This window comes from Sturnus vulgaris, chromosome 2 (assembly GCF_052056855.1).
Source record: "Sturnus vulgaris isolate bStuVul1 chromosome 2, bStuVul1.hap1, whole genome shotgun sequence".
In the NCBI taxonomy this organism is placed as follows: domain Eukaryota; kingdom Metazoa; phylum Chordata; class Aves; order Passeriformes; family Sturnidae; genus Sturnus; species Sturnus vulgaris.
The window spans coordinates 52,111,140-52,134,094 of NC_142244.1; the positions used below are offsets into that span (position 1 = coordinate 52,111,140).

The 22,955-nt window shown below is 38.3% G+C and overlaps 1 protein-coding gene across 6 annotated transcripts in view; it reads left to right on the plus strand.

The window, feature by feature from the left end:
* FRY (FRY microtubule binding protein) overlaps positions 1 to 22,955 on the plus strand; it is a 219,990-nt gene that overhangs the window by 58,232 nt on the left and 138,803 nt on the right. Inside the window, exon 1 of one of the 6 annotated variants that reach the window (XM_088159549.1) lies at positions 4,112 to 4,911. The exons of 2 other annotated variants lie outside the window; for them this stretch is intronic. In XM_088159549.1, coding sequence (XP_088015675.1) covers positions 4,842 to 4,911 — 70 coding nt within the window. In that variant the 5' untranslated portion in view covers positions 4,112 to 4,841. Of the gene's footprint in view, positions 1 to 4,111; positions 4,912 to 22,955 lie in introns of those variants that run through there. 3 more of the 6 variants (XM_088159553.1, XM_014889774.2, XM_088159550.1) reach the window with 3 other exon arrangements.

Genomic DNA, 22,955 nt, shown 5'->3' on the forward strand with positions numbered 1-22,955 from the left:
TAAACAGCAGTCACTAAAACTGTAAACAAAATTGGTACCTATGCTACTAAATATTAAGAATCTAAAAATCCAGTATACAAAAGTAGTTACCCTAAGTATCATGTGTATACAGCGAGGAGAAACAGGCTGCTTTGAACAAATAATTGTGCTCTTTACTGGAACTCTTTGGAACTATTGTGTCATGCTGAAGGCACTCACCTCCCAGTGTAGGCATCTGAGCTGGATGCCTCAAGATAGATATTGTGAATACCTCCAGCAGTATGTGGTTTTGTTATTCCTGTTCCTTTACTGAGTGAAAGTCTGTGAAAGTTTGCAAGTCTGTTTTTCAGATGTTTTGCAGTGGCAATAGCTGTTCATGCAGCATTCTGCTCACAAGAACAATTCTGACCATGCTGATGAACAGTGTCTCCCAGCTTCTTTTTCCCAAAGTTGGGGCATGTAAACTCCACAGCTCCAGACTCTGTTCAGACTGAGAAGGGTATTAGCCAGGTAATCAAGGTTCCTGGATATTTGTTACCTCTGATCTCAGAAAACAGTGAGAACAGAAGGTGCTCAGTGTGTCACAAATGTGGAGTGTGAGTTACACACAAATGTTTATAGTTCAAACAATGCTTATGGTAATCAGCAGGGTCATCATGGCATACAAGTGAAAATCCTTACATTTTGAATCTATGGTTTCATATGGTGAAAAAAAAAGGTGACTTACTGTCAATTCCCATGTAGCAATATCATAAAGAAGGAGCCCACTGTACTTATGAATATGTAATTCTGTAATAACCCTCATCAAACAATTAACTTTCACTGACAGATTTCATATGCTCAAGCCTATCTTTCACAGCCTAGAATATGTAACTAAGTTGTAAATATCGCAAAGTCAACAAAAATGAAAGTGTAACTTCAAAATTGCTTAGTCTTGTGAGCCTACCAAAACCAAGTTCTGAACACTAAATTAGAGTGCTGATGTTTCTGCCATTTCAGTGTGTTATTCCTGTTTTAGGAGTGTTTCCAAAATATGAGTAGTCATTATATATGGAAGATGTCTTACATGCAAATTTTGACTTGCAAATATTTAAATTCAACTTAGCATTTAATTTAAAAAAATATATTTTATGACTAATGATAGAAATTAATAAGATTTTAATTGATTATACTTTTAATTTTAAAGAAGCTGTTAGAACAAAAGTTAAATTCTGAAGCATTTATGTTATGGGTGATACTTTTGAAAGCAGAACCAGTAATGGAGGGGTATCAAACCTGAATTAATCTTAACAAGTACCATTCTGTATGAACTCATTCATATGATGCCAAAAATATAGACTCGTAGAGTGGTGGCATTTTTTCTTAATATACTTTGTCTTAATATATCCATTAAGCTTTTCAATATTTTAGTACAGCTTCATACTGTCAGTGGAAGCACTCAATAGGCAGACATGTTCTTCAGAAAGAATACTAAATGGTGAGAGCAGTGAGATTCTGCATTAATGCTGTGATGCAATGCTTTAAAAAGATCTACTGTACATGAAATTGGATTAGTTTGGGTCCATATCACTTTGGAGAAAGTCTGTAAAAAAGGTGCTGGAGATCTGCCTCTCCTAGACAGACAGCTGAGCGTAGCTGTAGCCTTTTCAATGTTATTCCATAAGGAAGTGCAACTAGGCATTAGGTGATACTTTAACATGTCAGACACAGACTCTACCTATGGTAGTCAAATCCAGGTGTCCTTGGATGCAATAGCCCATTTATTTCTTCACCAAATGATCACAAAGTCAAGAAAAGATTGTTAGACTGGTTAGACTTGATAACTGGTGAAGACTAAGTGGTAGGAACATTACTGGATCCTGTTCATCCAAGCTGACTCAAAATAAGCAAGGATAGATCTGCAGATTTGAAAATACAAACTTGAGAACTAAAAAGGAGCTGGATAGTGACACTTTAGAAAACTGCCTGTGTGGGATGTCTGAAATTTATTTTAGTTGAAAGCACCAAAACCAACCAACCAACAAAACCTTGAACTTTTCATTCTGCCTGTGAGGGACACGTGGGACCCTCAGGAGCATCCCATGGAGCTAACAGGTCACCCATGTCAGCTGGAATTCTCCTGACAGCAGCAGTACAAAAGATGAGCTGAGTAAGACTATGTGAAGGAATAAAAAGCAAATGATTAAGCATCCTTACTCCTTTACAACTTCAAAACAAGAACAATTTAACTGGTTTTAAAGAGTCCAGTATCCAGTGAGGTTGAGGGATGGAGTAAGAATGAGATTTGCCCACTAACTATGTGAATGCTTTTGCCTTTAGATTTCATTTTGCCTTGTAGAAGAATAGAGGTAGGAGGAGTAATATAAACAGAACAAAAAATCAATTGTGAGGTGTAAAAAAAACCTCAGACATCTTCAAATTCACATTACAAAAACCACTTAACTTCCCATTCATTCACTCAAGGAAGAGCAGGCATATGCAGCTTGGGTAATATTATTTTTGTTGAGCATATCAAAAGAGAGATTCTACCCTGTAAGTATATACCACAGGTTTATTGGGAGGAAAACGATCTGCATCAACAGAGAGGTTTCTTGATACTCAAGATTGAAACAAAATTTGGTGGGAGATTATATATTTAAAGGTGTGAATTTAATTTAAAATTGAATAAAATCTAATACAGATTTAGGAAATACAGCTACTTGAAAATTAACCTTCTGCTTTTATTTTCAACAAGAGAGTTGCAATAAAATTAATATATCAGTCATCTCCAGAAAAGCATGTGATATAGCACCGCAGGGGAAATTATTACTTAAATCCTTGAACATAGGAATTAATGCAGTATTTGTGAGGGTGAATAAGGACTTCCAAACCTACTTTGTAGTGTGTCTGATGAAAAATCAGTTAGCGGGATGGTGGGAAGTCATCAGTCCTAGATCTTGGAACTTCCCTGATTTGGTGTTAAATTTAGCTTTAATTGTTGAAATGCTGGATTGTGCTGGCTAAAACAGGATGGCACAAAGAGGAGGCTTTGTCAGTGGAGGGGTAGGGAAGGAGGTACAAATGGAACAGCAGGGTCTCAGTATAAATTGGGGATGCAGAGTGGCAGCAATGGGATGGTAATTAACAGCATAGAGAGGAAGAGCTGATCAGCTCTCATTGACATGGCTGGTGAGATCAAACCTGAGATACTCTGAACATTTCTGGTTGTTCTTGTCCATGAAAGGGTGTAAATAGCTTCTGAGTGAAGTTCATTTAGGAACTGAAAGGTTTACAAAGTGAGTTTAAACAACAGCCTGTCATTAGTGAGGACACAAAACCTTATCTCTAGATGAAGTATGTTTGCAGAAGACATTTAGCATATTTTCAGGAGCTTGGTCTCAGTGACCCTTGGTTTCCTCAGTTTCCAATCCAAACATCAAATATTCTGCATACTGAAACTAAAAGTAATGTGCGAATATAATTGCTGGCAACGTTTTTAGAAGAATCAGCAACAGACAAGCTCTATTTTGTCTCAGATACTGTAATTATGAAATGCTGCAGGAAATTTATTTCACTATGTGAGAAAAAAAAAAAGTACTGTTATTCCCAGGAAATAATATCTGGAAGGATGATACCAAGAATATGTGAAACAAAAAGTATTTTGGAAACGGATTCTTCTTTTTCTTCATTACCATTAAAATATGCATAGCGATGTAGTGTGATTATATGAAATAAAACCTTAGGAATATGGAAATTGTACCTAGCAATTAAGTATTTTGTAGAAAATACAGAGAGATTAACGAGCAGTGAATTGCTTCTGCCTCATTTTTCTTATGTGAATTCAGTTCCTTTTTAGAAACCATTATTGCAGGTAAAAATGATATCAAACTGAGTTTTCTGTGGCCCTTTCAGGGGTGACTACAAAGCAGTGAGCTCTCTGGCTTCTTTGCCGTTGTGAATCCAGCTTGCTGTCTCTCATCTTTGTTAAGGGCGGGGGGGGGAGCGGAAAAAGTGTCAGGAAAAAAACGACAACACATTTTTCTGTATCAGTGAAAGAAAAGCAGAAGCAGCCAGTGTGAATGCCGTGGGTTTAGCGCTCTGGAAGTGCTTCTCTTGTGCAACTGGGCTGAGGGAGAGCCTCTTTCCCTTCCCAGCGTCCCTGCAATCGGATACATGGGCGCAGCTCTGCTTTACCGCAGCATGATGCAGTTGTGTGTAGTTCAGCGTGCTGCTCTTCTTGGGAGCGGGCGGAAGGAGAGCAGCTGACCAGAGCAGGCAGAGGATGTTCATCACAGGGTGCTTTTTCTCCCCCTAAAGCCGAGCAGTGCGTGTGCGATTCCTGCAGCTGCGGAGGAGACGGTTTCGGTGGGGCTTCAAGTTGATGCTGGGCTGGCGAGAGGAGGCGCATCCGCTCGGGCTGACAGCTTCTGCTGGGAAAAACAGCTCCAGACAGGCAGACTGCGCTCAGACACCCTTCGGGAACACGCTCTCACTGTGCCTATGGAACAAGTGCTGCGCTGCTGCATATGCCTTAACCGAGCAGAAGAAATTTGCCCGGTTGCGGAATGGAATAAATGAAAACACTGAGTACTGAGGGGGCGAGGGGATAAAATACTCTTCAGATAGAATTAAGAACAAGCCCCGAAGGAAGAGCAAAGGACAAAAATCTCATGGTGTGTTTTTGTTGTTGTTGTTGAGCTTTTTTTTATTTTTTTTTTTGATGAGCTTACCTACCATGAACGGAAGAAGTGGATCTGCGGAGACTTCATTTCCTCCTCTGACCCCTCGTTTACATCACTGACTGGTGACAGTCACATCTACATACATAGTACCTGCCACTTCAGCTGCTCAGAATTATAGAAGCCTCTTTGTATGCAGCAGACATGGCTAGCCAGCAAGATTCAGGCTTCTTTGAAATCAGTATCAAATATTTACTGAAATCCTGGAGCAATAGTGAGTAGCAGAAGAGTAATCTTTTCATATTACGCATTGCTTGGTAAATAGCTAGGATAACCTCAAGGATAGAATCTTACCTTTCTGTATGTTTGTGTTATATAAACCAAGTAATTTTTGCTTTTGTCAGCTCTAAAAATCAAAATGCCAGAGATTTAAATAGGTCTCATTAACTGCAAAGGCTGTAATGAGATTATACTAGATTTTGCTTGATTGAATTCTGAAGTTAGGTTGCTTTCTGGATCTAACAGTACATTGCAAACAGCAGCATTTCCTGCCTACATGTTTGTTTGATTTGTTCAGACTTTATATAATTTTTTTTAAAATTATGTTTAATCACAAGGGTGTGGCATTGCTCAGAAGTTGTTTTTTATTAATTGTGCACCGAGGACAAAATATAATTATTCTACTTCAGGTCTGAAAGTCATTCTGATGTGATGGGAAGCAAAACATCAATTGCTTATAGCTGCACTTCCCACCCTCTATGCTTAATTTCAGAATCTTATGCAATATTTCTAGCCAGAAAGAATCCATCTGTTTATCTGATCCAGGCTGAGTTTTCCAGAATGTAAACAAATAACATTTTAGTCTGCCTTAGTCTTTTCAGTACTGCTCTTCCTGATTTCCATTGCTTTTAAAATCAATTACTCTATAGATGTTTTTGCAATATTATGTAATGAAGATGTCTGAATAAAATTTAGTGCTTGCAAATATGTTCAGATTAGGTAAAGTGATGAGATAACACTGGCAGAAATTTGCTTTTTAAGTTAAAGTACATGAACAGTATATTCCTTCTCTATAAAAGCTTTTATTAACAATGCTAAATTTCCATATTTAACAGTTTTTAAAAGATAGAACACAATGTGTCTGGAAAAATCCAACTTGGCTTTGTGTGAAATAAGGTTCTGATCATCCTACTATCTATAATTTAATAATGTCTGCATAAAAGACTAGTTTTTAAAAATTCTGTGGCATAAAAGAATTGCAAGATCTGCTCAATACAAGAGGAGTACCCTATACCTGCAAAGAAATAAACAAAACACTATTAGATGTGTGACATGCAAGACTTGTATTCATTAAATGATATCCATAGAAACTGTATTTTTCCAGGTCATTTGTAACCTCAGTAACACTGTAGTGCTTGTTTGAATCTGTTTTTCTACCACAAGTGTGAAGTCACCAGGGAATAATAGTATTACCTAAATAGCACTGCTTATCTGCCCTCCTACAAAAAATATTTAATGAATATTCATTCAAATAAGTGATCCCACAAGGACTAGGAGAGAATTTTATGACTCAGTTACCTTCTTGGACTAATATTAATCAAATGCTGAGAACATAAGTAACATTGTGACAGCACATATTTTATAACAAGCTAGGCACAGCTTATGACAGAAGAAAAACAAGTCTGTTTATGGTGCAGAAATCAAATCAGTTCTGGCATTAATTTTATAATAGCCTACTATATCTTGAAGTAAAACCAGCACTTGAGAATATAAACCCAACTACATTATAGAATTAAATATAAAGTGTTGTTTTTTTCTTCTTCCTTTCTCTTGAAGTGTATTGAAAGTAGTTCAATATAGGAAAGATATTTCTAATCTGAAAGTAGAAGTCCTTAAGTTCTAGTTTAGGGAAATGGAAACTATATGAATAATTGATATTTCTGACATTCTTTTAGTAGATAAACACCCCTTCTACTATATCTGAAGAAACAGTAAGAGGAAATAGAGTAAATGAACCCAGGTTGCCTTAAACTTGTTGGCTATTGGGGATTTTTTTTGCTTTCATACTGGAAGGGTATGTTCATAAATCTGAATGTATCCTTTCTAGCTGAAAAACAAATGATTTGATAAGAAGGCAGTAGGGAGTTAAAAAAAAAACCTAGGGCTTTCTTCAGCTCTGCTATGTGATGGGTGGAGCAGAGGAAAACACTTCCCTTGCTTGAGAAACTGCTGGGAAGCCTGCACATGCATGCACAGGAGCATGTTTTTCAGAGATTTGGTGCTGTGGCTGCACACCCGAGACCAGAAGTAAGCCATAAATTATGCTGGGGCATTTACATAGCAGCAAGAGGTCTAAAATACAGTTTTAAAAGAGAAATAACTTTGGTTCCTGCAGTGTATATTTTGCTGCAGTGTTAACAATGTAGAGGTGCTGTCCATGGATGTTTCTGCAAACTGGCACTTTAAAGCGTCAGTTTAAAGAGCATTTATCCTTCCCAGGCTTTTTAGTCCCACCAAAACCGGGTTTTTCCATTGATTTGTGTTTTGGCTTACACAGAACATCAGCATTTTCTAGCAGATTGCCATCCATGTCTGTTGCCCATACCATGAAGTATACTCAGTTACTATACTTGGAATGACGTTTTTCCCTGATTTTGCTATCTAAGGAGTTGAACAAACTAGCGTTCTTGACACGCCAGGCAGGATTTCAGCTCAGTGTCACACAGCACTTGCTGAGGAGTTCCCCTAGCATGCTGCTTGCATTTGCATGTTCATCATCCAGCAAAGGAGGCAGGTGATTTATGGGCAGTGGGTCGGTTCACGTGAACTATTGCAGTCAGGATGATACAGTGCGATACAGTCCATGTGGTGTTCTCAGGGAGCCTGCGCTCTTCTTCCTGCCAGATAAAAAAGCCAAGTCACAGTCCGGCCTTCGAATCATCCCATCAAACTGAGAGATCTCAAAAAACTCCTTTATGCAGTTCCCAAGACAGACTTCTGCTCTGCATGTATCCATAAGATACTGTGCACATCATGCTGTCTGGAAAATATTCCTGTATTGTGTTGGAGATGGAGTCAGAACTGGGATTCTCTGGTTGGAAAATAAGAAGAGGGGCTTTTTTTACCCGTCTCATGTGTGTTCTTATATTTTCTTAAATACTGAGTGCTTTTGATCAGTGCTGCATTAGTCAACAACTGCATTAATCATTTACATTACTTCGTCTTGAAAGTACTGCTAAAGTGGCTATGCCTGCACAAGGTGAGTGGTGCTCACTTGGACCCCTGAGGTCAACAAGCTGACAAGAATAAAATAGGGCTTACCAAAACTAGGACAATTAAGTCTTTTCCTCAGATTTGTTGAGGAAATATTGCAAAATTCATTTTTGTAAATAAACATAATTGTAATTTATTCAAGGCATAATACATGAATACAAATGTTAACAATTTGAAGCCTAAGCTTTCCTTAGATTTATTTTTTTAACGAATAAGATAGATTTATTCTGAATTTAATTTCCAAATGTATTTTTCAAATTCATAGTTTAAAAAAAATCTGAACAGAAATTTTGAAATCTAGCTACAAGAAACTAGAGTACCGTCATTATGAACTGCAGAAAAGTTTATAATAAATTCTGCCTTTTGCAGTTCCTAGATCTGATCAGCAATTAAGTTTATTGGAGGAAAGGATTCTGTAGAAGAATCTAAATGGCATAGGTAGATGGCTCACTCATGCTCTCACAAGTCATCTCCTGTGTGGGCTTGTAGAAGCTGCATTTCTTTGTCTCACTCGAGATAGGTTTTAAGGTTTCTTTCTGTGTAATGAAATGAAATTGCATATTTTGCATAGGGAATATTATATTTGGCACTTCTCATAGAACAGAGCTACCTGCAGGGCCTGATTTTAAGGATTGCAATTCTTGTTTATCTACCTTTCAATAGCAAGGGGGTTTTCTGCGGGCATGGGTTTAATGCAAACTCAGAATAAGGACTTTTCTAGTATCAGGACTTCAGGTCTCTTTCCCATGGCCACACTTCCTTGCCTTCTTCCACAGAAGCCAACATCCATATCAAAATCCTCATGTCATCATCCTCTTCCCCTTTGTGCTGTACAGAGCCCATTGCTCGGTCCTACAGCACAGGGTTCTCCCTCTCTGTGCCCCTGTGTGCCCAGTCCCTGGAGCAGTTGTAAAAAGCTACTTCTTGTTTGCAAGTGGTGGCAACATCAGAGACAGCCCAGGCCTGGGACCACACAGACACTCACATCAGCCCACATCCCACAGCATTCCCAATAGGATCTCTGGCTCCTCCACAGCTTGCTGGTCGCCTACCGAGCTGAACACAGGGCTGGCATCAAAACAAGTTCTGTGCTCAGAAGAGCATCAGGCGTCAGAGACTTCCCAGTGGCCAGCTGAAATGGAGGGGTTGCTAGCTGCCGTGTGGTCAGCCATGCTCTGTTCTTCTCTTGAAGATATGTTTCTACCATGTCAGGAAAAGAAATTAATGAAGAATGTTTAGACCTTCAGAAAATGAACAAGGCAATAAAACTCAGCCTTTTTAGAGAGAATATTCATGAAGTCCTGTGTTGATGAGCAAGAGAAAAGGGAAGGCCACAGACACTTTGTCAGCTGAAAGTCTCTGTTATGTCCAAGTCTGTGATGCACTTGTTTGACTTCTAGTAAGATTTTATTGTGCATAAGGGTGATAACAGCTGTTTTGTAGGGTTCCCTTATCTGCAGTCAAACACAGACCTGTTTAAGGCTGAATACCCTGAGCACACCATGCTATCAGACTTGGAGATTTGTAGCAAGATACCAGTCTTGGAAAGAGGGCTCCTTCGTGTTTCCCAGTACCACTTAGGCAAACAAATTCACTGAACAAGGAGAGCCTATCCTTCCTTCCCCTCTCTCTTGGTCTGGCATCCATACTCTTACAGGCCCACATAACCTGATTCCAGAAGCTGATGTGCTGCAAACTCACTCCACAGGGGGAGGATCAGTTCTTGCCTGAAGCAGCTAGCAGTGCCAGTGGTGAGCAGACCGAGAAACTGGGACCCGTGTGTCCTGCTGGCTCCTGATGTCTCACCCCCATACACCTGCAGAGTGTAGTGCACACCTTGCACAGCCGCTGCTCTGGGGAGCCCTGGGCACAAAGGTGTAGATATCTGCTCGAGTCTTGGCACCTGAGCCTGCCTGGGATTCCATTAATTCAAGCTGTTGTGCTACGTGAGGGGGATTGATTGCTCTGTCCATTGAGTCTGAAGGAAGGGTGCTTAGTGTATTCTTCAGCTCTAAGTAGTCTGTGATTGTCAGCAATAAAGTCTTGCTTGATAATGGTGACTGTTATCTCCCAGGAACTTTCTTTGTATTTGGTCTGATCCGAAGGGAAGGGTAGTAAACCACAACGTTTACGCTGTTTATGTTCTGGTGGTGCCCATTTTAGGACTTGCGTTTTGACGTGGTTCTTCTCAGAAGTAAGGGAAAGTGAAAGTTTTATTGTTTTGGAAACATGAGAACTCTTTAAAAAAGGATTTTTTTTGTTTATTTTGATATTTGCTACTCCGTTGAGGACATTCCAGAAGCGTTTCTGCCATACTAGGAGGGAAAAAAGGATGAGAAAATCATAAACGCTTTATTGCAAGATTCAGTTAATTTGTAGAATGAGTTTCCTTGTCATTTAAAAGTTTGAATGACTGCAGTAAAAATCTGCAAATGTTTTGACATCAATAGAGTACATAAATTTTTGTGGTAAAACTTCAAAACACCAAAATATAAAATGATCTGGAAACTACGCTTTGTTAATTACTGGTAGATATTCCATAAATGTTCTAATTCTTTTACTTGTGGTAAAACCAAAACTATTCTGTTATACTACGTGTATTCACTTTGGGTGAATACATATTTGTGGTATCCTTGATGTTATCAAAATACCAGCAGTTTGTTTTTTTCTAGCATTGCTAGTTATTATTCAAAAGGATCTGGGAAAGAGCTAACAAGTCTAGTTTCCTTTATTCATATAACATACCATTGAATAAGCTGTGGTATCTTTTATTTTTATGTCTATATAAATATTAAAACTCTAACTATGAAAAAGGGAGTATATATAGGTATAAGGAAAGTGATAAACAGAATACCTTAGGAGTATAAAGTGTACAATAGTGTTTAAAATTTAATATTGGAGAATATAAGCTATTGTATTAATATGTTAAATTGCTACTTAACAATCCTTTTGTATTTTCTCTGCTTTTGATACACTCATTGCATTAATAGATTAACTCTTTTCTGTGTATTGACTTGGGGGCAGTAGGAAGCAGGCTCCACACCTACAGAATTACAGTTGCACGTGCTTGTCCAACTTTATTTTCTGTATTCATTCCTGAGTTTCTGAACAATCAGAAACTACAGACACTTGCCATGAGTTGGTAGCCCTAGAGACTGAATTCCTGTGGTTGTTGAAACCATGAATGGCACACATGGCATTGCAGTAGCTGTGTCTGGGAGGGACAGTCTCATCCCAGCCTCTTACTCTTGTCCCCGTGCTCCCACCTCTTCTCTGCCACCCTAATCACCCATAGAGTTAATATCCTGAAAGCTGAACTTTCTAAAATGGTGTAGATGCTGCTGTCAGCATGAGAAAGGGGATGAAGGTACACTGCTAGGAGTGGGAGGCTGATTCCTGCTATTAGGCTGTGGAACTGCATGGTAAATAATATTTATTTAATAGTGACTCCTGTACTGCCTGCTTCTAAATATTGGTAATGGTTCCTTCTCCAGGAAGAAGACAAGCCTAGCTTTTGCATCCCTCTCTTTTCAGAGCATCAGCAGCAAAGCTGTTGTCATTGTTTCCATGATAAATTTGAAATGCAGAATAATTTCACAGAGATAAGTAGCTGAGTTATTTGTGAGTCAGTAATTTTTCAGTCACTGCAGTTACCTAAACTAGATTAGAATCAATTGTTCATGGAAAGAAAATCCCTTCTCCTCAAATATTTTCTTCTGAATCATCCAATCCTTTGTCTATTGCACTAGCTAAAAGGAATACTAAACATCAAACTTCACAATAGCTCTATCAGCAAGATATTTTAAGTTCTTGCATGGCTTATATCTTTTAAGAATGCAAATAGAAAGGTGTTCAGTAGTATGACAAAGCAGGACAAAACACCTGCTGCCCTGCTTATCATCCTGCTGAGAGCTGGAAACTAGGGGGATTATGACCCGTAGTTCAGTTAGGTGGCAGTGAACAGGGGTGGAAAGCAAAGGATGTAGGGCAAAGGGAATAAGAGAAACATAGTAGGAACTGTAAAACAGGCTGAAGAGACAGCCTTTTATGTATTGTATGTGTACTTACATGTATGTGTACAAATACATGCATTCTGGAAAACATTCAGGAAGAAGTCAGGTGATACGTGCAGTCACAAGTTACAAGATCACAGCAGTAGCAAGCTGGGTGTTAGCAACTCACACTGTTGCAATGCTGTGGTGGATGGATGGATGGATGGATGGATGGATGGATGGATGGATGGATGGATGGATGGATGGATGGATACAAGCTCTTGAGGGAGGACCTGCAGGGAACTAAGGAGTGGAAGTTGCTGTCTTTGTGAAGGAACTCCTTGTGGATCTGGAGCTCTTCTATGGGATCAATAAGAGCATCTTCTATGGGATAGATGGATGACAGTGTGCTGGAGAGTTTGTGGGCAGGATTGGAACAGATGACTTGAAATGTTACAGGTTGATGGTGGGAATATATTACAGGGTATTGATTAGGTGAGGAAGTGTAGAAAGTCTTCTTTGAACAACTTGAGGAAGTTCATGAATCGTTCATGTTGGTTCACATGAGAGACTTGAACTTCCTGATGTCTGCTCCAAGTGCAAAACAGTAGGATGCAAGATTTCTTGAGAGTATTAGAAGTAACTTCTTGAATTACAATGGACCAAATAGGTGAAATGCAACTGGGTTTGTTACCCATTAACATGGAAGACCTGTCTGGAGCTCAAAATCCTGAGAAGAGTGGGGAAAGGGTGGCTGTGTACAGGCCCTGAACTTAAGGAGAGTAGATTTCAGTTTTTGAGATTTCAGAAACTATTAGTGGGGACCTCATGAGGGACAGCTCTGAAAGGCAAAGGAACTTAGGAAAGCTGACAGCTCTTTGAGGTCAGCATCTTCCAAGAACAAGAACGGACTTGCCATGCTTAAGGAAACAAGCACGGGAGTATGAGGAGACTGGCATGACTTATCAGGGCCTCTTGGCTGAGCTCCACTGTGAGAAAGGTAATATATCCAAGGCAGAAGTGTGATTTGGCTGCAAAGAAGGAATTTATAGATACTGCCTGGGCATGCAGGGACAGTGCTTGGAAATTCAAAACACAACTGGAGGTGGGCTTTGCAAGGAATATCAAAGTCAAGGACAGTTACTCTTGCTTCCTTAGTGGTAAAAGGCTGAACAAGGGCAATGTGGACCCTGAATGAGGCAGGGAATTTAGTGTTAGTGGACTGAAGTACTGAGCAAAACTTCTGCCTCTTTCTTCAGCAAGATGATCTCTCTGGCCTCTGTCTGCCAAGTTCTAGAGTTCCCCTTGACATGGCACATCTCAAAGGGGGAAACCTAGAACTTGTTAAAGTTCAGAGTTCAGAAGCCCAGACTGTCTTCTTCACAGGAACTACTGAGAAGCCTGGCAATTCCTTACATATTTATGATCTCCTATATATTGCCAATTATAGTCACATTCAAAACCGAGGGATGGCAGAGCTTTTCTTTTCACAGCAGACAGCGGAGCTTGCTAAAACAAGCCACTGAATGAAACACATCTGAGAAACAATGACTTCTTAGTTTGCTCTCAGCCAAGTAGCAGTAGTTTCACTGAGTTACTGAATGCCACTTGCTTCCTCATCTGTGTGATAGACAGATCAAAAAGATAGAGACACCTCAAAAATATTGATGGTTGTGCATAATATAAGATCACTGATACAACTGGCATTAGAGGTGCCTGAGAAATTCATCCTTGTCATGTCTTCAGAAGAGAGATTTTGGGGCTCTTTTCAGGGCACTGGTTTGAAGAGAAATCCAAGTGTTGTTTAGTAAATACTGTAGGATCACTATAGTGACAGTATCATTTTTTTCTAGGGGAATGCATTGCTGATAAAGAGCTTAATTAGGTGATTGGAGCCTTAGGAGAGAAGTTTCACACATTAAAATAAAAAAGGGAGGCCCTTTTGGGAGACATGCTATACAATCTTTATCCTGGATACTTTCTATTCTTTCAGAAATTTGCAGTCATCACATGTAGTGCTAATGCATACAAGTTGAGAGACTGCTGTGGTTTTTCACTAGTCAATGATGGGGTGAGAAATCACAGTTTGTGTGTGGCCAGAATGTGAAGACATTAGATGAATTAGTATCAGACATCATTCTGATCAACAGAATGCATCAGATCTTGATTTTACTTGTAATAATGAAATTACAGATGGTTTTAGTTTTATTTTGAAAAGTTTAAGTTTGGAAGACTAATTTATATTCTCTTGAATTCTTAATGGCTCAGCACAAAAGTCTGACAAAGATACTGGTTTGAAGGAATTCTCTTATAATTGAGTGGTCATTATGCTAACATTTTTTCCTAATCTCAAGCTACCTCCTCTCTCTCTGTAACTTTGAAGAATCTCAACTTGTATGTGGAGTAAATGAAATTTCAAAGGATGTCCGTTTATAAATTGGTTTGTTTTGATACTGTTTTCCTTGAACAAGTTTTGTTGAACACAATATACGGAATTATCTTTCTTACTGCATTTCTGATCATTATTTTTGAATGCCTTTAAATGTGTGGATTAATTTGGTTTTTTAGTCAGAAGGGTACCTGGATAGAGTTCTTGTCGATGTTCTTTCTTGAGAGGTTTCAGAGTGAGTGGGTTTCTTCATATACTCACAGCAATGCCTTGCTGTATGTTCTCATAAGGAGGTTTATTCTTTGCACATTTCTGAGATACCAAGTGCTGAAAGTAGTCACTCTCTTGTAAGTGGAATTGTTTTAGACAGCTTTCCTGTGGAAGCAAAACTTAATCAGTCTGCCTGCCTTTTTTTGGACATGTTAATCAAATTCAGAACAATTCAGAAAAGGGTAGAATTCTTAAGATACTAAAGATACTTAAGTTTCTACAAATTTGCAAATTGAGGCTATGTGACAGAGAAGAGGGAATCTCAGATGTTGGAAAATGGCTGCATGAGCTTCCTGCCTTCTTAGATGTAGGGAAATCCTTGCTGTGACAGCCTTCATAAATACCTCAGCTGTGAAACAAGCTTCAGTCACACCTTTGAGAGGATTGCACACAAAACTCATTGTGTTGCCTATTTTAAACTACATTCACAAGATGCAAATTGACATTCATTAATTCAGGTGCAGAGAAACCACTGCAAATAACTTCATTGCAATGGTCTCCATTATAATACTACTCATACGGTGTTTCCCATCTGGAAGCTTTACAGACTTAAATTCTTCCAGCATTATTACCTGAATATGAAGGATTGCTTTATTGCTATTCCTGGGCAAATCAAAACAGAGAAATTAACTGAGAAACACATATCCTGTGTTGGATCTGGAAATGAAGCCCTGTCTTCTATTTTTGTACTGGAAGAACCTTTTTTCCTTCACATTCTTGGTAGCCAAGTGACACATTGTAAATTGGGACTCAGCCAGTTAATATATATAATGAGATTTTTAATTGACAGCAAGTAGTAATTTTCATATGGAAATGTCATTGGATTGTTTTAAAATTCCACAGCATGCATATTTGTTGCTACTGATGTCTTAAATGACGAGAAAATTACTTAGATGTATTTCCTTTTCTATGAAGGCAGATGTTTGGAACAAATAACCTTACTCCACTCTTTATCTGTGTGCCATCTGAACCAAAGCTAGGTGGTAATTTTGATTTTTGTTCTAATGTTCATAGGCAGGAAAATGGGACAGAACAGTCTACGTATTCTTTACTGGGATGAGTGTTTGATCAAGAGCATTTCTGATTCTCTGAAGTTGGAATGTATCACATTTTGAAATACAGAAGTCATCAGTGTTTGTAGTAAATTAATCAAAGTCTCAGTTGTCCTTGGTGAATCTTTAACAAATATGTCATGGAAGATGAAAATATTTTCAAAGGGAATGTGAGGTTAAAAATATTGATTGTTTTTACTCATTTGTCTGTCATGTATTCAAGCAGTAAGGGATAGGACAGGTAGAAGTGAGTGTTATAGGGACCTGCAGACCTCCATTGCACTGAAATGACTAAAATAATTTGAATTACAGTTTTAATGAACTTTTAAAAGTTGTTAATATAGAGAGGTTGAAATATTATTTAAAAAAATTAAATTAATTATTGTGTTTATATTGCTGTGCCTACTTTTTAAAAGTAAATCCCCTCTTTTCCTGAGCTCTGCAGTTTGGGCTAAAGCACTTCTAAACTCAGTGTCCCTGCAGGTGAACTTTAGAATTTTCTGCCAAAATAGTTCTACCCTCTCTAATAATGAGAAAATGCAAAATAAATCCTGTTTGTTCATGTTAAAAATTCTCTTGTTGGGAATAAGTGGGGGACAGAGACCTTACAGCCAACTGCCTCTGCACAGTGACTGCACAAAGAAAGTGAGGGCAGAGGGGAGTGAATCTGCAATAGTAGCCCAGCAAAGAGCCTGTGGGAATGAAAGGAGAAGAGGCAGGGGAATCATCATGGGGAAGGAATCAGAAGTAGAGGAACTGATACTTCCCAGACAGTTGTAGTGGAAATTGAGAGTGCCTGGTATGACATGGAACCAAGGGGGGACGCTGGAGAGGGGTGGGTGGAGAGATAGGGGTGGGGTTAAGGGGGCTAGAAGGGTGAGATGAGCAAAGTTTTGATGGACAAATAGTACATGGGGTTCCAGAACTGGAATAGGGAGCCTGAAGTGGGGGAGACACCAGACTGTAGAGATGGAGTAAAAAGAGACCAGCTGGGGAGATGGAGGAGGTGAGAGACAGAGAAATCCCCTCCCAAGAGCAGAATGCAGTGCAGGAGACCTGATTTCCATCCTACATCCTTGCTTTATAGCACATCCTTCCAGCACAGGGAATGCCTTCCTTTGCCTCAGTGCTTGGGGGGCCATAAAGTGTTAAATGTTATCAGGTGAGGAGAACAGCAAGTGCCTTGTGCATGCTGTTAAGGTAACTGGGTCAACAGTTGGTTAATTTGGCATCAGATTAATGATACATCCTCTGTATTACCTCACTTCTGAAAGCCTGAGTCCAATGAGGTAATGCAGCACAGTGGAAGGCACACAGATGTACAAAGAAATGTCATTTCAGCTCATTATTCTATTTATTATTACTTGTAATGCACTAGCAGGTAAGTTCCTAATGGACTTCTCCTCCAATACAGGAGGTAATGTTTAAGCTAATAATAAAAACTAGTCTGTAGTGGCATCTCCCAGGGGAGGGTGTCAGACAGATCTGGGCACTTTTGACAGTTCTCAGCTGAATGAAAAAACAAACCGTATATTTGGGCATTAGAGAATATTTGAGTGTCACTCAGCACACATTCAAGCATAATAGTTGTATGAGCAATATGTTAAAAACTGGCATGAGGCACTGTAAATATTAAAAGTATCCTTGTGGATGGTTTGTTATCACATTAGATTGAGTTGTGTACTGCAGGGATGGGCTCTCGACTTTATGTCCTCATCAGGGATTTGAAAGAAGGTCAACAGCATGTTGTGACATTTAAGTATACATATATATATTGTAGTTTCTAAGTATTAATAATGAAAAAAGTGGGAAAAAATAATCAAATTAAATAAGGGATTATTTAGAGTAAAAATCTGGAAACTTACTTACAATCTGAATCTGTAAATGTATTTCAAGATAGAATTTATTTTTAAAACATGGAAAAATAAGATTGGCTACATACTTAAACTGCAGTGTAAGGCCAGCTCTTCACTGGAAGAGGAAAAACAGGATTTCTCACTGCAGCTGCAGTGACAGAAGGTGCATGTATATGCAGAGATGCTCCCGGGCCAATTCCCAGCTCTGTTTTGCTCGAAGTGGGAATTCCAAGTGACTGTCTGCTACAATGGAGCTCTGAGAATGGCATTGACAAGTAACGGGTTTTCATTTATTTGAGGACAAGCAGTAGTCCTTCAAGGAGTAAAATAGAAGCATCATACTGCTGGCAAGTTAGATAGTTATTTAAATTTATCATGTGCTTTGATATTAATAGATACTTAGAAGGACTATCTGCTTAATATTAATACAATTGTTTCTAGATCACCATAAAGCCCGTTACTAATTTCTGCAGTAATTTCCTTGTTGCATAAAGGAATCTATCCCTGGAAGGTAATGAGATAGTTTTTTCAAATGTGCTACCACGGGTTTTAATCAAGCATTTTTCTCAATTAAGTACAAAGAGGTGTATAATACTTTTCAGAACCTCTTGCACAGCTAGCACACTTACTTACCAAATTTTTTTAATTGGTAAACTTCCCTAAAGCCTGACTGAGATGTTATGCATTTTAAAAATTCCATTTGTATTATGACAGTGTCCTTGGGGCATGACATTTTGATACAAAATTCTCAATTTTATAATATTCAATCCTAAAAGACATTTCAAGTTGGTATTGTTTCCATTTATTGGGCTGGATATGTTTACCTGCTTTATAAGGAACAGAGTTTGAAACATTTAGCTACAAGGTTCAAATCTCCACATTAAGGTTATATGTATGTGTGTGTGTGTAAATATAAATAGCAAATTATGTCTTTCTAATTAATGCAGAAAATGATCTTCAGTCATTAGCACAAGTAACCTACACACAAGTGACCAGTGAACATCAAACATCATTAAACACAAGTGATCAGTGTGATCAATGGCAATCTGTTTCAATCTCTTTTTTCTGTTTTGAATCATTCAATCACATACATTTTAGATTCACCTGATAGCTATGATTTTCCATAAACTGTAGAAGAACTGGCACAGTGTCCTGAAAATCTAATAAGTATCTGCATTGATAATTTAAGTAAGATATACTGAAGAGTATTTTCAGAAGGCTCTGTATTGTCCTAAGGGTTTTCATGGAAAACTAGAGAGGATTTAACTGTTTACAGTGGTGGAATTGGAACTAGATTGATTTCATTAAAATAAAACCAAAACAAAACCACCACAAACTTTATTTTAAAATTACTGTATTAGTTATTCCAGATGAAGTATTTTTAAAGGTTGGAGATGAGGTTTTTTTTAAGTTTAATTAAGCATTTAACCCCAAACTATCACATTCTGGGTGCGTTTTTTAGCCATTAAGCTGTTACATAAAAAGGAATTACAGCCAAACTGAAAAGAAGAGGAGCTGCTTCTCTGTTCTGCTTTGAACATTTGAAGTGGCCCAACAATGTGAGGTCACTGTGGGAATATGTCTAAGGCAGTGTTGGCTGTTGTGGATCCTCTTCTGAAATGCTACTTTACCCAGTAAATTTACCAGCAATTTTTGCCCAGATTTATCCAAGTGATTTATCATTTGGGTAGTTTTTTATGGTTTCTGTTCCACAGGTTGATTTTAAGCACTCAACTTCCCAATTGGTGAGCCCTGAGCAAAGTGTCCAGGAAATGCCACGTCCCCACAAAGGGAATGATGGGCAGACAACATGGGGAAAATTTCTTTGTATATCCAGAAAGAAGTGTCAGTGCTGGTGTTTAAATTCTTAATATATTAACAGCCTTGTGTACCATTTCAGGTGCCTGAGGTTCACACTTTGTATAGTTTTGTACATTTCTTCCTGACAAAGGCGTTCATTATCATTGGGTTGCCATGGAGTGCTGATCACATGGATCTGGGAATAATAACCCATTATGTTAATATAGCTTGTCATTGTTTTTGATACGAAGTGATGTCCCATAACAACATCTGATACTTGTAACTAATGGAATTTATGGTAAGATCACAGGTCATGGAACAGTGTTGGCAAAATTGCCTACACTCTTCACTTTGAATTCTCTGATTACATGCCTATTAGCAAAATCATTTGTGCATTTTTAGGTCAGTATTCTTCTGGTTTTAATGTCCTTCTGCAGTGAGAATCTGAGGTTTCTAACAGAACAATTCTGGCCTATTTGCTTAATGACAGAAATGTGTGTTTTTCTTCTGAGCTCTCCTGCCTCCTCCTGTGCTCCTTTAGGAGCCACAACTTTGATACTCTGATCATATGATTTATATTTGTACCTGGATGTACAAAGAAAAATCAAGTACTGATCGGAATTCAGATTTCTGCTTCTCGATATTATCATGATTAGACAAAGAAGAATCCTATTTACAACATCTGTATCCTAGCTTTACCAATGAGAGATTGTTCCCAGAACTATGTTTTCTACTAATACATTCAACAAGTCATAAATTATACAATCAGAAAAAACATTGTGTCATCTAGTCTGTGCTCTGCATAGAACAGGCTTTATGGCTTCTCTGAATTAATTTCTGTTTGAGACAAAGCACATCTTAAAAAAAATCTTAATTTAAAATTCCCAGTAATGGAAGAATCACCACCAGACTTAATAGCATTCTGGCAGTTAATTTTTCTCCCTTTGTATTTAACTTCTTTAATGCATTTGTCTAGTCTAAATTCTAGACATTGGATGTTAATGAACAAAATTCTGTCTCTTAGCAAATTTCTATTCCTGATATTCATGCTTAATAGGCATGAAAATCATCTCACCTACTTTCAGGCATCCTTAGTGTTTATATTATACATCTTACAACCAAGCCTGGTTTTCTGGATAGCCAGTGAAGAGGTTGGGGGGTACAGTTCAAATGAGCTGCTTTAGACATGTTTATTGTAATGAATCCCATTTTGGATGTGCCTGAGTGCCTGTGCTGTCTAAAAAAGGTGTTTGGGGGTAAGAGGTTCCATGAAATAGGTTTTGCAAACAGGTGCCGTTGTAGAAACAATAAGTGCAAATTTCTGCCATTAGAGGGTATGATGGTGTAACTTTCTCATGGTCCAGCTAAACCAAACTTCAAGGCAACTTTTGCAGTCATGAATTATTTTTTGCCTTTCCCGAATGTTCTCTGCTTCACCAGTGTCTTTTCTCAAGCTGCAGACACCACAACAGGACTGAGCATCCAGCAGTGGTTGCAGAGCCCCTGACAATGAAGCAGTAGGGCTTTCCTGCTTTTGCTTTTTTCATACTGCTTGAAAAGGCTCTCCATAGCTCTTCAGGTCACAAGAATAGCTGCCTGTTTCCAACACATTAGTCATCCTGGTCTCAGGCCTTGTTTTTTCATCATCAGTGTTTCCCAGGAAGAGAAAGCTGCCTTCTGTCTGTGTGGCCTTGTTTCTGACTATGCAATCCTCCATACATTGGAATTGATATCTCTTGTATTATTTGCTAGTATTTAAGTTTCAAATCCTATTCAAACATAGTAGAATGACTTTTTTTTTGCTATTTTTTCTGTCTGCCACCCTTAATTTTTGTTTTGCCTGCAAACTTTATAGAAAAGTTTTTCTTTTATGTCATTAACAGTAATGATAAATAGTATAGAACCAATAACTGGTCTCTGTACCTCCACTAAAAGTACATTCATTACAGTATGATTCTTTCTTAATTCATAGATGTTACCTATCTTTTAATCTATATTGGTTATGAACGTTGATTTTGCAGTTTGGTAAAATACGAATCTAATTGCCAAGCAAAAATGTAAGGCTACGCTTGCAGCCTTGCTAACCAAATTTATAATCTCATAAAAATATATGGTTAATTTAATAAAATCTACTTTCCATAGACCTATGATTATGACATTGTATTATCATACTTTGGTTCTTTATTAATCAAACGCAGCCACTCCAGGATGAGTATCAGGCCAGCTGTGCTGTGGTTTGCCTGGATTGCCTTTGCTGACACTTGAGAAAATCTGATACAACATTAATTTTGTCCCAGCCCTCAGGAATACTGATTTTCCCTTTGAATATACTATAAACAGCATATTTTTATTATTTTCAGATTTCATTAGGCTCTTTCGTTTTTCTAATGAATTACTCTGTTTTTTCAGGGTTTAAGCTGTTTATTTGAAAAATCCAATGTGAACCCTAGGATTCTTTATTTTCGTAATTAAATTACACAGAGTTCATCTCTATAGGTGCCTGTTCCTCTCCAAATTTAATAACTAGTTATGGCATTCCAAAACATTTAGACATTTCAATGCATGGAAGGAGTTTTCTGCTATGGCCCACTGACCAGCATGAGAGCAATGTCCTGTCCATGTTGTATTAGGAATTTGCAACTGACTGGTCATGCAGAAGGTCCCTTGGACAGCAAATAAATTCCATGCACTCCACCTATCTTTTCAAGTGAAAGTTTCTCAGTGGGTAGCTGCACATGAGCCAAATTTTAAGAAACCTTAACTGAGCTCATGTGGATGGTGAAATACATTCTCTTGTATTTCAGTCACCACAAAAAGTATTTATGTCCTGGAGCCACAGTCTACCAAAGCAGCAAACATCTGCATTTGCATTTAGGTTTGTGGCTAAGAAGAAAATGAACCCACTTTCAAAGAATTGTTAATGTAATGTAATAAAGGGTTATTAGATACAATAGCATCGTAATGGTCTGTGGCTAATAAAAGATGGCTGTAAACAAAGAGGCCAGGTAGCATTGAATATGGGAGACAGTGTTATAGACATTGCTGCAGTATTAAGTAATGATAGTAGTGATTCAGTCAAACATTGAATAGGGGATTGATAACAAATATTAATCCAGATTATGGCTGCAAAAATTTTTTCTTTTCTTTTTCTTTGTATAGATGTTACATTGTGTGCTCCACTGTAGAGGGAAACACGAATTGATGTCTCTCTCTTGTTAGGCTTTATTCAGAGAAATCCCTCCTGGGGTGTCATCACAGAAAGCTTCACAAAATTTTGTGAAATTCTTCTTGGTTTGTGATGGTTTAACTTGCCAGTCCACAGATCCAGCTTGCGGCTTGGTTTACTGCTGGTGTTGTGCCATTTTCCACCCACACAAGCAAGAATTTGAGCCAGCAGCAGCTAAAATGCACCACAGTGCAGTTTAATCCATACAAGGTGCTCTTGAAGAGTCTACAAATTTAAGAGTGAGAATCATCACTTAATGACTTTGAGTATATCTTTGTTGTCAGTTCTCTTTCAGTAATCAGTGAATGAGTGATAGGCACATCTAGAAAGTGATTTATTCTGTCTTAAGATAAGAATCTAAGAAGGGTTTGATGGATCACCTAGAAATGTCGGTCTCAATTTGCCCAGAGTCTGGATGGCTAGATTAAGTTTGATACTTGGTTGGTAGGTGGCTAAATTT